Source organism: Sinohyriopsis cumingii, chromosome 5 (assembly GCF_028554795.1).
Source record: "Sinohyriopsis cumingii isolate HCF-2022 chromosome 5, ASM2855479v2, whole genome shotgun sequence".
NCBI classification, from domain to species: Eukaryota; Metazoa; Mollusca; class Bivalvia; order Unionida; family Unionidae; genus Sinohyriopsis; species Sinohyriopsis cumingii.
In genome coordinates, this window is record NC_142965.1 from 4809954 (window position 1) to 4827463 (window position 17510).

Sequence of the window (17510 nt, forward strand, 5' to 3'; positions counted from 1 at the left end):
TCTTCTTTGTCCCAAAATCAAAGCCATCTGTTTGATGACTGATGATGGTGGACAACTTAGGTTATTGTGTGAAAGCAAAATTGAAACCAGACAGAGAGACTGAGGAAGACATCATCATAATATGTTTGACCTTATGAAGGGCATAAAAAAAGTTGTAAACAAAATATTTTTCATCATTACTGACCTGTCAGTAAAGCTGGTTCTAAAACTGGTTCATTACATGTCTTGCTAATAGCACCAGAACTCATGGAGGTTGTGGTGGTCCCTGAGGCCATGGTGGTCACAGTGGTTGTGGTAGTCCCAGAGGTTGTGGTGGTCACAGTGGTTGTGGTGATCCCACATATTGTGGTGGTCACAGTAGTTGTGGATGTCCCAGATGATGTGGTGGTCACAGAAGTTGTGGTGGTCACAGAGGTTGCATTCGGTGCTACAAGCTGAAGATAGACAAAGGAAAATGAAAGCTGACCCTCATAGCAGGAACAGGTACCAAAAAATGATATCCTATTCTGAAGGTCAAAATAACTTGAGCAGGTATTAAAAAATGTGTATTCAGTACTTCGTTTAAATAGGGGTCCTATATTTGCTTATGTTAGCTGAATTCAAATTTAAACAACTGACATGCAGATCAAGACAAATAATTTCATAATATACTGGCAATTCTAATTATGTAATTATACCACCAATCCTGGTCTGTTTGTTCATCATCTAATGATAGATCTGCATATATACATACAAATACATAAATAGGACAGATTTAAAAGGCAGTGATCATAGGATTAAGACAGTCTAACAACATTAACTGAAATGTCATAAATACAAAGATAACCATGGTGAACAGATGACGGTAACACCATATGCCATACTACTATTGATACATGACTGCTAATTGATATGTTTATTTTGAGGTGAAGTTTGCACTAAGCAATCACTTTAAAACGTTCAAGAAAAGAACCTCAAAGAGACTGATTCACTGCTGTCCAAAAAGAATTTCCAGAATTTCAAGGCTATTTCTTCTTTTTGACAGCCAAGTGTTGCAATTATCTCTAATATTTCTGAACAACAAGCTTGTTAAGTAGGCTACTGTGGCAAGCATATTGAATCTAAGATCTGCACTACTGTCATTTAGGACAAACTATATACCAAACCATGTTGATACGACTGTCCATTCAGGATAATTTGGGTCAAGATTCCGATGTGTTCATATTTGAAGGCTATAATATCATTTAGGATATCATTATTAGTCTTCTGATGAAATTCCAGAGTCAATTTAGTACCAATAGTAATCTTTTCAAGGTAACTGCTAAGGTTGCCATACTGATGTCATATAGGCATCGTTTTCACTTGGCACTAAGTACGCATCATAACAAGTCTTCTTGTGAAAATCCAATGTCAACATGACTTTACAACAAGGAGTAACAGTAAGAATTTCAAGATGGCCACTTTGTCAGCCATATTGGACATCAGATCTGCACAATTTTTATTCAAGACTGACCAAACACCAAAAGATGTCTGCCTGTGAAAATCCCATTCTAATATAACCATCCATTCAGAAGATAAGCATCACCGAAGTTGGTTAGGAGTAATCAGTAGAACAAACAAATTAGACCCTGATCTGCTCCTGCATTACGTGATGGCAAATCAGGGTCTATGACATTTTGCAGTTGAGCTCAAGTTATAATGACTAGGTATATATGAAATGTTTAGTTCACAGACATGAACAGAAAGAATTAGTGAGAAATTAAGCAGTCGATCCAAACCAATACAAATATGTACTGGAGCAATTCACAATATGAATGGTTACCAGCTCAGCTTGTTTCTTGAGAACAGCATTTACAAATTTCTGTCCCCTCTTGCCCAGCACATAAGCACACTGTGGGTACCATCTAGCATGTTCAATCCAAGGGTTGTCTCCAGGTTCCCAGTTCCTAAGACCACCTCCACACTGGAAACAGCGGGTGTAATCATTAACACCTGCAGATAAACATAAAGTGATTCAATCTTCTGTTTAAATCATACTGAGGTATATGAATGAATATTTAAGATTTGAAAATGAAAGGGAGATAACTCTACCCAATATTAAAAAGACGAAAACAACAAAAAGGTCAGTGGTTACAAATGTTGAAACTACAGAAAAGGACATAACTATGACAATTTGATAGAATACATAATAGTATGCAAAATAAATATGTACTAATTTGATAGAATACATAATAGTATGCAAAATAAATATGTACTAATTTGATAGAATACATAACAGTATGCAAAATAAATATGTACTAATTTGATAGAATACACAATAGTATGCAAAATAAATATGTGTACTAAATTGATAGAATACATAATAGTATGCAAAATAAATATGTGTACTAAATTCCAGTTGAACTTATTCATGCCAACATCAAATGACCAGTACAAGGCAGGACACTGTTGACCAGACTGCAGGAGGCAAGAAGTATCATAGTCATATTTATAGTCCCAAAGATTATGATAAGAATGTAAAACTAACAAGAACATGAAATGTCATACCATGTCAAAGTAAATGGAATAAAGTGCAATTCTCAGAAATACACCACAATGTTTGACCTGGCCTGGTTGGGGTAGAATTTGAACCCACTTATTTCTGACTTAATAATACCAATGAACTGTTGTGGTTTTCATGAACTAGTGTTGGAAATAGGAGACATAACTATTTCTTGCATTAAACCAGCCACCATATGGTTTGCTCTTGGAGGAGCTGGTTTCCAGTTTGTGCATGCAATCCACAAACAACAGAACTGTAATCTATATTACCTACATAGTGAAAGCACTGACTGCAGTTACAGCCAATCTGAAATCCATGCCAAATTAATAAGTAACTCATATCAATCCTGTCTAACATAATATATTTTTTCAACACAATCTGTTGTCGCTGGACAATTTTCAACAACTAGAAATGTGCTTATACAATATGAATTCACTGTCATCCATCTTTTGTACTACCCTGTAGTCAAATGTGCATGAGATAAAAAATGAGCTTATAAAAATACAAATGCCCTGGCATCCTGCTTCCTGTATAAAACTGTAGTAAAATGAGCATGAGAAACCTAAAACCATGGATAACTTAACCAGAAACATTGAAGTGTGAAATATATATCACAGTGACATAATTCTGGTAAAATGGTGTTGAACACCATGATGCATCCAAAAACAAAGTTTCATTTGTGTCTGACTGATGCCAACTTAAATTCATTTAAGCGTGATATCTAGGACAAAGTTGCATTGTCTAGTTAGTGATGTACTCAGCAACGCATCATTGATTATGTGCCAAATAATGTCTCCGAAACTGTCCTAAACTCTTCACATAATCCAAGTTACTCAGTGTTATATGTAGAGCAGCGAATGAATCATGAAAGGTGTAACAATACCCACCAGTGCGCATCTACATGTAACAATACCCACCAGTGTGCATCTACATGTAACAATACCCACCAGTGTGCATCTACATGTAACAATACCCACCAGTGTGCATCTACATGTAAAAATACCCGCCAGTATGCATCTACATGTAACAATACCCACCAGTATGCATCTGCATGTGCTAGAGAAACTGACATGGAGTGCAAAGTACAGGCCTAGTTATCTTATCTTGGCAGGGTGATGCTGTACTCACCTACACACACCCTGGTACCAAATTACATACCTCTTGGACAAAAAATGGCTGGGAAACTGACCTAATTGAAAACTTAAGCAAAGTCACTGTATGTAACATATAGTACAGTGACATACTTTTGGAAGGATTATTGTTGAGTTGACCAATATGCATCTACATAACAAGTTTCATGATTGTGTGACATAGGCTTGAAAAAACTTACCTATTTGCATAGCTTAATTGAAGTCACTTAATTGCAAAAAATGGGTCACTGGGACCTAATTTTCAGAGTGATATTGTACTGACCAAGACAAATCTATGCACCAAAAAAAACTCATGCCTCTGGTGCAAACAATGCCTGAGAAACTGTCCTATACAAAAAAGTAAGGAAAGCTATTGCAGTAAAATAATGGGATCACAGCAATTTCTGGAAAAAAAATACTGTACTCAAAGTACATCCATGTACCAAAAGTTTACTAAGTTACCGGAGTGCAAAAATAGGTCACAGTGACCTACTTTTGATGAATATGGGTGATATTGACCAAAGTACATCTACAAAGCTGCTTGTTTTATGTTGTTATAGGCTTGAGGAACTGACCTAAACACCAACATTTACCAAGGTGTGACCGATAGCCAGGCAGAACAAAGAAGAAATCTAACACTGAAAAATCAGACTCAGCCAATGTGTCCAACATGAATTAAAGGAGTGGCTGAGCAGAAAGGAAAATGGGTGGCAACCTGGGACAATAACTATGCTATAGATGATGTGGTATGCAGAACAATTACTTCAGCAACACAATGACATTGAACTATGCCCAAATTTTATTAAAATAAAAGAGATACCAAAAATTTAGGTTAAATTAAATGTGGTTTTTATGTGGCAATGAAAGTGAGTGGGTCTGACAATCAGGGCCATAAATCTGCTATATGACACTATAGAATGTTGACAATGACACTACAGAATGTTGACAATGACACTTAGCCACAGTATTATCAATAACAAGCTGTAAACCAAGTTTAGTTGACCTCAACTGGACACTAAGGGAGTTAATGTAAAGAAATCAAAATGCAAGGGTCTGAAAACAAAGCAATAACTCTGTGAAATGAGTACACAAAATGCTGACAATCAAATGCAGCCAGTCTTACCAATATCAAGCTACATTTGGCTGAAATCCAATACTATTAATGAAAGTGAATGGGTATGGCATCCAGGGGCTGCAGTTCTGTTAAACAATGATCTAGAACACACCAAACTAAATGCAAATATAATTACAGGAGAAGTTATGCACAAAATGAAAACGAGACCAATGGTCAGATGAAAGTGTGGAAAGAAGGCCAGAACAAATTTCATTTTTTAAATTTTATTTAAATTTTCCATTTTCTACAAAATGCAGGAGAAAAAAAATAGTTTTTTTTTAAGTCTTCTTAATTGAAATGGCAAATTGAGCTTCAAACATAAAGAAAAACAATGGTACATGCATAAATCTGAAGGTGTCCTGAAAAATTCCACAAATATGTACAGCTGGGAAATATGTAGAGACAAGTTGTAACCTATTAATATGATAAGTGAGCTGTGCTAATGAACTTTTCCTGGCAAAAACAAATCAAGGAAGAAGAAAAGAGTAAGTATGAAAATCAAATTAGTAAATGGTGTAAAAGTCTTTTTATTGGTTTTAAACATTCAAAATATGACCCCTTTTGTGTTAGATTGAAACACACTTTGCTTATGATCACCTGTCACAGAGGTCTTGATAGGAATTTAAAACTAGGAGTCCCACCAGCAGAAGTTGCCGTCTCCTACCAGAAGCATGTTAGCATACATTAAGTGACTCAATATCCATTATAATGCCAGAAATAAAGAGACAAAACCTTGTCAGTTTTACTTATTTGTAATTCTTTAAACATTTATGTATTAAACTGATATCATATACTCAGCAGGATGTAGTTGGTATCTATATGTCCCTAGAAAATGTGGAACTTTGCAGATCAGAAGAACCAGTGGTTGCCACCGAGTTTAATTTTCCACATTCTTTAACCTCTGACAAACAGCTCATGTTTGCCCATCAGAGCGAGACTGAATTTTGTCTGTCCAAGGAAAGGTCTTATTCAAACACAAAGCCAGTCATCACACCACTTTCTTACATTCTGGCTACTTACCCATCTAAACTATCAGTTCTGGCAACTTTATCTCTTTTCTAAATCTCATTACAATCTTTGTCAATTAGCTATTTAACCCCAAAAGAACTTATCCAAATTTGTAAATGGCATTATGTCAAAGTCTTGACATGTCTTGATTTTGAGGTCACAAGCGCTACCTATTCAGCTACAATCGGAAATAAAGACAGTAATGAAAGCTGAAGTTGTTCATGTGATGTACTCTATGTCTGGGACTTTAAGCCTCTTAATTAAATCACTGTAAATATTAGCACATTTTCCCACCCACCAGCTAGTCAAAGTCTTAGAACTTGCCACATATTTAATGCATCATGTTCTTTTGATGTACTCATATAATGACAACATGCACGAGGGTCATTCAGACACTGTATTCTGTCATTGTAAGTACATGTGGCACTGTTAAAAGGATCCTGAATTATTCAACACATTTCCCCAGTCTGCAAGTGGTTGAAGTGGGACTGGCAAGTCTTTTGATTTGCCACCCAGCTGTTGCTTGAGCATGAAGGACTCTCGTGTAAGTGATTTTCTGCATCTCAGATAACAAATCTGTGTCCAGATGTGTGATTCAGCATTTCTGCAACCTCTGGTTATCAATAGTAATTTCAGAGAACAAAGTGCCACTCCCCTCAACAACAAAAAAGAAAAAAAACCAGAGTGTAATCCACAATAACATCGCTCATCTCTACAGAATTTTGGTATTTTCCATCAACCATTGTAAATGTCACTTACCATGCAGAAAATAAGTACAAGTTCAAGTGAGCTTGACAAGGATATAATGGGCCCTTTTCTAATTGAAATCTTTATTGCGATTTCTTCTCTTTACATTATAGCATTTAATATTTCTAAAAAGAAACATTTTAACTTTGAATTGGCAATATACTAATATACAGAGTGGCTGAGTGGTCTAAAGCGCTCTCCATCACTGATCACTGCCATCTCAGCTCTGCGTGGGTTCGAGTCTCGGGCTCTGCAAATGTGGAAATGTGAGAAAGCTTGCGAGTAGCTTCTCGTGGGTCAGTGGTTCTTTCCAGGGTTTTCCCAGGTTCTTCCTCCACCATTAATACTGGCAGCCATGTATAGCCTACCTTGTGCTGAAAAATGGCATTAAACCCCATAACAACCATAACAACAGCAATATACTATTTTGTTGAGGTGAACTAAAAGGGGCTAAGAATTTCAGCAAATCAATGTTCATGTTATATATTTTATTATCTGCATCTTTGCACAAATATGTATTTGAGTTTGATTTTGTCATCTTGTATATCCCTGCTCTCATCTACCTGGCAACATATTTTCTAGATAATCTGTATACACTGATTCTGACAGATGTTTATATCTGCTATGATATTTCACAAGCAGAAGTAGATGAAAAAGATGGTTTTTGAGTCTGGATAATTATATTGACACCTGCATCTATATGTTGACGCATTCTGGATGTGACTTGCAAAAGCATCAACAAAAGAAAACTTAAACATCAACACCAACACCAATTGAAGAGTAAAACCTACAGTATGTTTCACTAAGTGATACCAACCATTCTGGAGGCCTAAGTGGTTAGAGCACACACCTCACAGGTTTGAACCATGGCTAAGTATTACCAAGGACTTATTAAAATTGGTAGTAGCAACTGCCATGCTTGGTGCTCAGTATTAAGGTTAGTGTTAGGACTGGTCAGACTGGTGTCAGGATAATGTACCTGGGTGTGACATGATTCCACATATTTTTGCCTGCGCCATGATGCCCCAGTGCAAGACATCACTATAAAGTATCACACTGCAGACAATGTAGCAATACGACTGAAAAATTGTTAAAGCATTGTTTAAAATCCATGTCACACACACATGAACTTATACCTACAGTGTCTCACTAAGCTGAAATAGGTGTGATAAAATCATATACTACATCATATGTCATTCTGACCATAAAAAACTTTAATCCAGGTAATCCTTAACCACTAGATGGTTTACGTATTATTTTATTCATTAATTTTGTGCAATTCAACAGCAAATGTTTTGATATTGGTCTGATGGCAATTAAGAAAAACTCCATGCACATCAGGGCTCAAAAGTACTTATTTTTCAGTACTAACAGCATTCTGATAGTTCCAATAATTTCAATTAGCAAAACTCTGGCTATTTTCAATGTTCACAAGCATATTTCATATTCAGAAATATAACGAAAAAGAAAATTCTCAAATTTTACTTCAGCTAGCAATTTACTGGCATATTAGAAGTGTAACTAGTCCAGTGCATGTTTTGGCCCTACCATATTGTATCAATTTTCAATCTAATCTATTTTCTTATGAATTCAATACAGATGACGACAATATAAAACTTTTCTAAAGTCTCAAGTTATGCTCATGACTTGAGGAAATGCTATGGACTAAGGCATGATATGGAACAGGCATTGCAATTTGTGACTAATTATCACATACCATAAGAACAAGATTATTATCATATATACTCACTAATAAGTCAGGTCCAAATACAAGACAGACCCAGATCTGCTGTCACATAATACTTTGGTAGATCAAGATCAATGTTGTTTGTTCTACTCATTGCACAAACTTCACAGACCCATATATGCCAGAGCCTTGTGCAAAACTGACAGACCCATATATGCCAGAGCCTTGTGCAAAACTGGGTCCATGAAATTTACAGTTGGATCCAGCTTGTATGCAAGTATAAGTATCAATATTTAGTACCATTGATAAATCACTTACAAAATAAAGTAAACTTTAAAAAACCCAAATTGCCATGGGCCTGAAATTTTAGTTTTCATTTAGTTTGAGTTGGCTAACTTTTATATCAGTAAAGAGAGTGTGTGTCTGCGTATGTGTAATTTGGATTTTTAACGTAGCTTTAAAAAATGTTCGCTTTATCCTGACACCAGGCCTAACACTAACATCTTAATGCTGAGCACCTAGCAAGTCAGCTGTTAGTACCATTTTTATGTTTTGGTATGATTCGGCATTGGTTAGAACCCACGACCTTCTGCATTCAAGGCAGATGTTCTAACCACTAGGCCCCATAGTAAAGAGATATAATGTACATAGCACAATAACAAACCTCATTACAGTCTATCAAGGCAAGGCAGATTAGTTTTGAAATGCACTGTCCCACTTAACTCTCTTACAATTTTTGCATACCCTCCCATCTGATTGTAACCCTCTACCAATTTTAAAAACAAACAGCTTTAAAGGATAAAAAAATCCCCAAAACTTATTTTATTCATTGATTTATAACCTATAACCAGCTGATTGTCATGAGGGGGTCCCAAAACACTGCCAACCTGTTGTTGTTGTTGTTGTTGTGGGGTTTAGCGCCATTTAACGTACACGATAGGCTACACATGGCGGCCAGTATTAATGGTGGAGGAAGAACCCGGGAAGAACCACCAACCCACGAGAAGCTACTGGCAAGCTTTCTCACATACGCACATTAGCCGAATCCTAGACTCAAACCCACGCAGGCAGAGGTGAGATGGCAGTGATCCATAACAGAGAGTGCTTTAAACCACTCGGCCACTCGGGCCAACCTGTTGGCATTTGAATCAGATGGGAATGTCTTCAGAAAGACGGTCACCATTTCTGCATCAGTGAGTCTATGTTTTCAAGCAATAGATGTGATGTTGTCAACAATCTTTGATAATCTCAATAATTCCACAAAGTTTGGAATTATATTTCTTTGAACACATGTATAGAGAGTTAATCCATTTTATTTGTTCAAATTGTTTCTTAAATATTAAAGCTGGATATTGCAAATATTCTACACAGACAACACAGTTTTTACTGCACTGGTGCAAATATTCAACACAAATGACACAGTTGTGACTGAAATTGACTGTTCTAGACACCTGAAAAGGAAAGTGAGCAGTTTGTCTTCTTGTTTACATTGAGAGCTTCTATTTGCTTTGTAATGCCAACAAGTCAACAACGTTAGGGACCCCTTGGTGACAGTAAGGTAAATAATTATAAATCAATGAATGAAAGGACTAAGTTTTGTACATTGTTTACATCCCTGATTATTTTCAAGTCAATAGGGAGGAGGGTACAAATGGGAGGATGTTGCACACAGGATCGCATGAGCAAGGGATACTATGTTACTTACCCTCCAAATTTGGGAGACACAACATTTTTGAAGAGTAAAAGAAAATAACTATGTAATGCACTATTAGTACTAAAAAAATGACATAATCTCATTTGCTTTGACAATCTTACCACCTTAAGTTTGTGGTCTGCACTGTACTATCATATTTCCCTTGGACGCTTGCATTCATGCAATTACATTTTTATCACATACTCAAGTAACTTGTTAAGGGATCAGACCATTAATTAATTTCCCATAGAACTTAATGTTAATATGTATAATAAAAATAAATTGAATCTCTCCATTTGATTGGTAAACAAACAACACATACTTCCATTTATTGAAAAGCAAGCATTTCACATCAATTCTTGTGCCTCATGCTACAAAGAAGGGGACTCCCTGGTCTACACCTAAAAATGGGGACTCTCTGGGCTACACCAAACTTCATAATCTTGCACAAAGAGCCCATATGCTACTTTGTCTTTTTAAAATAAAAATACATGATATCAAATTAAAAGTAAATATTTTCTTTTCAACTTTAGTAAATATGATGAAGTTTATGAAATGTATAATGGAAAAAAATTAAATCCTTTATAAGCCAATGGATGTATCTCAAAATACATAGCACTGTATTAATTTATTATCCAACCAGTAGACTGTTTCTCTGGCTATAAAATAATTAGTGGTCCAATATATAAATACATTAACAAGTTTGAATATATGGTTAACCTAAAATGAGCTTTTCTATTCTAGATCTTGCACTCATTTAACAGCCTCTCCGGTGGCCTAGTGGTTAGAGCATCTGCCTCTGATGCATGAGGTCGTGGGTTCTATCCCCAGCCGAGTCATACCAAAGACTTACAAAAATGGTACTAACAGCTTCCTCGCTTGGCACTCAGCATTAAGAGGTTAGTGTTAGGACTGGAGGGACTGGTGTCAGGATAATGTAACTGGGTGGGACATCATGCAACATGTCTGCGGCTTGATGCCCAAGTGCTAGACATCACTATAAACTGTCACACTGCAGACATTGTAGCGATATGACTGAAAAATTTGTTAAAGCTACGTTAAAAATCCAAACCACACAGGCACACTCATTTAACTTAAATAATTTATATACTAATTACTGTCTACAACAATAAATACCTGTGTTTTTTTAATTACTTTCCAAACTAGTCAATTATTAATGAAACCACAAACTGTGCATAAATTTAGTTTCTTTTGTCAATATTATTTCAACCTCAAAATAAACTGAATCTTCCTTGCCATAGGGTGATTTTAACCTCAAAAATACCTTACACTAATAGTCATCAAACATTTTATATTTAAACTTGAACCAACAAGAAGAAACATTGAACATTTTCATTGCTATATACATTGTTTCAAAAATGGTATTCACAGCCATCTCAAAATTTGATCACGTTTTGCGACTTTGGCCATTGGTAGTGCCAACAGAGACATGGGTAATGAGAACGTGTAATTTTCAATCTTTTTTAATGAAAAAGTGCATGGAGGGCCAACTGAGTCAAGATTAAGGGATAAAAAACAAGATTGCAGGAGTCCTGCGAGACAAGTGCTCAATATGCAAAAATACACTGCTCATCAGTTGCTTTGATTTGACATGCCGACTGGAATTCTTCCCAAGTTTTAAGGTTGAAATATTTTTATAATTGGAATCAAGTTGTGACTTTGGATTGAGTTTCATTAAGCTAATGATTATGAAAACATTGAAGACTTTAAATTAAGATGAATCATGTATTACAACTTTGATTTTAGCTGGACTAACTGAAGTGATACTGTTTCTAACTGCAGGAGAGGTTGAGACCACTTTGGCATATGATATTTAACTTTGCATATTATCTACAGTAACCAATTTCTCTTTCTCTCAATCTCTCCCTCTGTCTCTCCCAATACAATGTCATACAATGACTAGAAGCAGCCATGCTGCTGTTTCTTTACTAAATTGACCACCTGATGAGCATTCAGTGAGGGATTGAAGGTTGTTACTTTTATGTCACTTTCTATCACAAAGAAGGCAGTTATTCTATAATGTACCTGCATAGTAGAACCCAGCCTCCGCCATCTGCTGTGGGGTCTGATCTAAGCGGGTTGGCCAGCCTGTGTAAGAATTAAATCTAGATGACAACGGCGCATACTCTGGGTGCCTTGGCCGCTCTGACATTGTTTGAGGTGTGAGATCCACTCCAGAATCCTCTACTTGTCCAGATGGTTCTACCAGACCAAAGACTTCTGGACTTTTGCACTGTGTGTTCTCTGTATCATCTGGAGATCGCTGGGGTCAAGTTATGAAAATGACAGAAATACATACAACTCTGTATTTTAGGACCTTTTCAATTATTATTTATTTCCAAACTTAGATTGAATTATGATAATTATGATAATAACCTTTGATCTTATGGAGTTAATCTATGTTTTAACACCATTTTAAAGGAACCCAAATGTGCATCCCACACAATACATCAAGTTACTAATAAAGTCAATTCTTTTTAAAATTGTCAAGTTCATTTTCAGCCATTTTGTCATCAAAATGATTTTTTGTTGTAAAGAATTAAAATCTTTCTTTTAGACAAGTTATAGTCTTTGTTCTCTGACTGGCAAACACATTTACATCTAATGTAAAAATATAAAATGCATTTATCTAAACACAAAACATTTAAATACTATCCTAAGAGCTATTCCCAGGTAAAGTAATATGCCAAGGAATTAATGACAATGTTTTTAAAATGAACACTATTTATAGGAAAGATGCATGTATGTTACCAGGAAATTGCTGCCCAAGTCAAAAGATGATTATTTTGTTCTAAGGCGCTAATTTTCCCATTAAATAAGCTTGTTCCCATCAATTTCTGTTAGAACATGAATATTCAATGGTGGTGAATGTTTCTGTAACAAGAGCTGAAGTTCTCAAAACTTTTGACTTTTGACCAAATTAAAAAGTTTCATAGAAGTCGGGCAAATATTAACTAAGGATAAATTAGCCAAATAAAAACCATTCTCCAATTTGCAAACCAGTTTAAAGGATGCAATATTTAGCGCTGCGTAAATGGCTTAGTTCAGTTTTGACTGCCTGTAAATGTGTGCAAAATTGGTAAACATGTAAATGAATATGCATGTGGCTGTCAGCAGGACAGTGATGCAATAGCTACCCATTCCAAATACATTTCCACATATTTGTCTCAGATGACACATCAACGTACTGTTCTACCCATTTATTTTAAAGTATGTATAAATTTCCCATGAAATGTTGCATCTCAAGGAAAAAGGTACAAGTTGATGAGAATAGGTCATAGTTCAAGACAGGCTGACTTACTGATAATCCTGAAAACAATCGTATTTAATCTTAATTTCATTTACCTGTGAAAAACATATTTTAACTGAACATGCTGCTACATTTTTTTAAAACTAGACATGATTTTCTCTTGGAAGAGTAAAAAAACATGAAATAGTTCAATGTGATCCACATATGTAAATCAAAACATAGTGACTCTGAGTCTTGTATAGGATAATAAAAATAACAATGAATGGACAGAGAGGTGGCATGCCATAACGGAAACTTCTTGACATTAATTTCTAAAATTGATATTTACCAGAGTGATATCTTGTGTTGTCTGTGACTGCCGTTGTTCAGACTCCCCACTGGTATTGGGAACTACCGTTTCTGTAGTCAGTGTAACATGCCGATCAATTCCTAAAGAATGTTTGACCTCTGACATGGTTTGCTGTAAGGCCTGTTGTTCTAACCCTCTTTTCTGTGTATTCTGAATGCTGAGTTGGGTTACAGCAGAAGTCTGTGCCTTAACCTCGGTGACTGTTGAATTCTGTAATTCCATATCGGGACATGGTCGAGGTGACATCTCAGATGTTCTATTCGAGTTGGACAGTGAATTCACCATTGTGAGATTTCCAGTTCCTGGTAAATGTGCATGTGAAGTATTGCTTCCCATCTGGATGCCATTCTGTTCCCTATCTTGCATAATTGGAACATTAGGATAGGCTGGATTACCTCTCAACAAAGGACAGTCAGGTGATATTCTCTGATGAATTTCATCAGGGTCATCATGAAAATTCCATTCACTATGTTGTCCTCCACAAGCATAGCATACAGTTACCGTGCCACTTCCACTGTAGTAAAACCCTGCTCTTGCAAGTCTTATTCCACTGCCTGGAGCAGATGATGGGTAGTTGATGAATGTCTGAAGTCTAAGCCACTCATAAGACATCCTTTCTCTTTCCTCTGGAGGAGCTCCTCTTAGGAGTCTTTCAAAATACAACTGTAAGCCTGTTGGAAGAAGGATCACTGATTGTAATCCATTCTTAATGGTAGGGAAGATAAACCAAGGTGATACTAAACTCCTCAGAAAATCATCGATAAGACTTTCTTGGCTGCTATTATTCTTTTGTGACACTAAAATACCAAGCTCTGCTGAAAAATCTTTTTGTTTTGTTCTCTTTGTTGCTGTCTGCTTCATCAAAGCAGCACTTGGAGCAGTACCCTGGGGAAATAATATCGTACGGCAGTGAAGTAGTTTAAGGTCACTCAGAATCTGTGGAAAGTTCTCTACATGACTGACCCTCCTAGTAGATTCGATGTTTTTCTTGAGCTTCTTATTTCCTTTTTTGCCTCTTCTTTTATGCAAAGAACAGTGTCTACATCTGATGCCAGATTTAGACCTTTGTGATGACTTCTTTTTATTTAAAACATATCTGGTCTCTTTCAATTTCCTCTCTTGAACCTTACCTCCAGAGATAAATTTATTTTCTCTTTGCTTCTTTGGGTCACAATCCTGAATAGAATGGCTTTTGGCTGTAAATTCCTCTTTGGTTGAATCCAGCACTTGATCATAAGAATAATCAATGGAGACTTGTCTTTGTTGAGACTCTTCATGCTGTGGTGGTATTTCATGACCTGGGATATGATCTAGATCTGAGATAACTGGATCCACCTCTGGGGAAAACTCGGATGGGTCCATCTTGACTGTGCAGACATTAATGTTGCTGTCCATCTGGCCAACACAGCTCAAATTTCTAGGATCAACCCTTTGGCAACAGTCAATTTCTTTAACTTTCAAAACACTGCCACTTACACACGCAACATTTTCCTTTTGGTTGAGACAACCCCCATCCATACTGTCAGTACTGGAACAATGAAGACCTGCTTCCACACTGAACTTCCTGGTGCTTACTAATGTCTCCTCTGTCTCGAGGTTCAGTTTATTCCACACTTGATCTTTAACTGAATCTCTTATACATGGAACATCAGCATCACTATTAATAAATGTGGGTTTGTCATCCACCACAGGTATGACTCCTGTATCTGTGTAATCTTTTCTACTACAAGCAAGTCCGTCAACTGCTCTTACACCCTCAGTAGTGCTTATGGTGGCTATGTCCAACTGTTCATCATTCTCAGAATTTTCCAATGAAACCATGTTTTTGTGCCCCATATTTGCTGACTGAGTCAAGATGGCATCTGATAAACATCTTGATTTATCTTCAGTAAGGTTCATTTCTTCTTCACTGCCTTTTAGTGAGTGAAGTCCATGGTTCTCTGCATTGTTATTCTCTACAGGTATCATTTGTTCAGGTATGCTGCAGTTTCTTCCTGCTTTAAAAGAATTAATCTTCTTTAATACAGATTGGAACTGACTTATCTCAGCCTGCCCTTCCAGGTTTTGTTGTAAATGAAAGTTATGCTCAAGATTTTCTTCATTCAGGTTCATTTGCAAGGATAATGTATGGCCAATTTCATCACTTTCTGGTCCTGTGTCCCACAATGGCCTATTCACCATCGACATGGTCATTAGTTGATTAGCTAGTTCACATATTTTCAAGTCTTTTGATACCTTTTGCATCTTCTCTGTTTTCTCTGCTTCTCCTTGACCCATACTGGCTGAACTTGTACTGTTCATTGCTTCTTGATTATGTTCCTGACATTCTGAATGGATACAACTGTCAGCAAGAAGAGAAGTTTCCTGGATCAAGTTTTCTTCAATAGTGCTTATGTCATCATCATCAAACCAAGCCTTGCAATTTTCTTGACACTCTGATATTTTGAGATCTTGTTTCTTCATGTTATCTGGGATTCTTGAATTAGACCTTAATGCCAACAAAACCGATCTGGAAAGTCTATCAATCATTGACTCAAGGTGATCTACCTTTTCCACTAATTTTGCTACAGTCGTATTTGTTACACAAGAGTCAGGCATACCATGCATATTGGAACAATTCACATCATGATGAGGTTGAGTGAACATCTGGTCCTGATGTGAAGCATTCATTCCTTCATGAGGAGTAGTAACTTGTACGGAATGTGGAGAGTGACCAGATTCCTGGGGAAACCGAATGTTATCTTCATTTACCAAATGACGATCCTGAACATACTTATGCTGAGGTTTAGTTTGGCCAAACATCTGTATTCCTGTTACTGCCTCTTTTTTGTTTTCATTTCCTGAGTTCTGGTTTTCAAAATAATTATCATTTCTGGAGATGATTCTAACAGTATCTGTCTCTTGCACTGTTTCCTCTCCAGGTGTGCTAAAACAGTTGTGACAATTGAATTCAAAAGCTTCAAAAGCTGTATTATTTCTCTCCTGTAGAGATGGGGCATCTGGTACATCGTTTTCCAAAGAACTGAGTGATATAATGTTTGCCCAGTCCAAGTCTTTAACAGAAATATCTTCAAATTCAGGGTTAAATTGGGACTCAAGGTGAGGTTGCATATCAGATAAACCATCTGCTGCATACAAGTGATCACCTTCAGCAGCTTTGACTACAGTGTTGTCATCGATATTATGCACAATGCTTTCATTGTCATCGATATTATGCACAATGCTTTCATCAAAACTATCTAGAATCCTTTCATCAAAATCAACATTAATCCTTTCACCAAAATAAGCTACAGTGCTTTCAACAACTTGACGTGAATTTATTTCATCAACTGTAACTGTACTGGTCGGACGCACTGGTAATACAAAAGCAACTGGTCTTTGATTACCTATCTTCTCCTTAACTACACCTGTTTCCACTAGACAAAAGCTCAATGGCTCTTTGTCCCTCTCTTTGAAAGTCGTATCTCTCCCAGAACCAGGATCAATCTGCACTGTCCAATTTAACACAACACAATCTTCATTTGTCTTGCCCATCTCATTGATCAGGTCTTTTTTGTTCTTTTTATGCTTTCTAAAAAATGAAAATAATGATAATTTTGGCTTTCCCTTCTTAGATGGCATCTTGGAATATGGTCTGACAGTTCATCTGGACTTCTTAATTCTTCAGAATATTAATTATTATGATGAAGGTACTCTAACTGTCCAAACTGACTTTAAGAATCTGGAGAGAAAAAAAACAACACATAACTATCAATTCAGAAAATAACAGAAAAAAAGGAAGCTGTACTTTGATCACAACAATGACAGCATCAAAATATATCTAAAAGTGGATGACCACGTATGCATGAGACTGCTCACCTGGCTGACATCTACCTGAAAGGCAAATGCATAAACACTTGGCCTAGAAGTCTAGGTCACAATGGTACGATCTGTAGATATTTATTTTCAATTGTTTCAAGGTTTCTCTGTTGTTTGGTATCTTCATCCACA

General features: G+C 36.4%; 1 protein-coding gene across 1 annotated transcript in view; it reads right to left on the bottom strand.

Annotated features, from left to right (window-relative positions):
* The window catches only part of LOC149798560 (uncharacterized), a 35358-nt gene extending 18202 nt beyond the window's left edge, over positions 1–17156 (bottom strand). The window contains exons 1-4 of the mRNA XM_089957375.1: positions 13500–17156; positions 11947–12184; positions 1802–1971; positions 185–434 (exon numbers count right to left, since the gene is read on the bottom strand). Coding sequence (XP_089813501.1) covers positions 185–434; positions 1802–1971; positions 11947–12184; positions 13500–17141 — 4300 coding nt within the window. The 5' untranslated portion in view covers positions 17142–17156. The remainder of the gene's footprint in view (positions 1–184; positions 435–1801; positions 1972–11946; positions 12185–13499) is intronic.
* Positions 17157–17510: the final 354 nt, after the last annotated feature.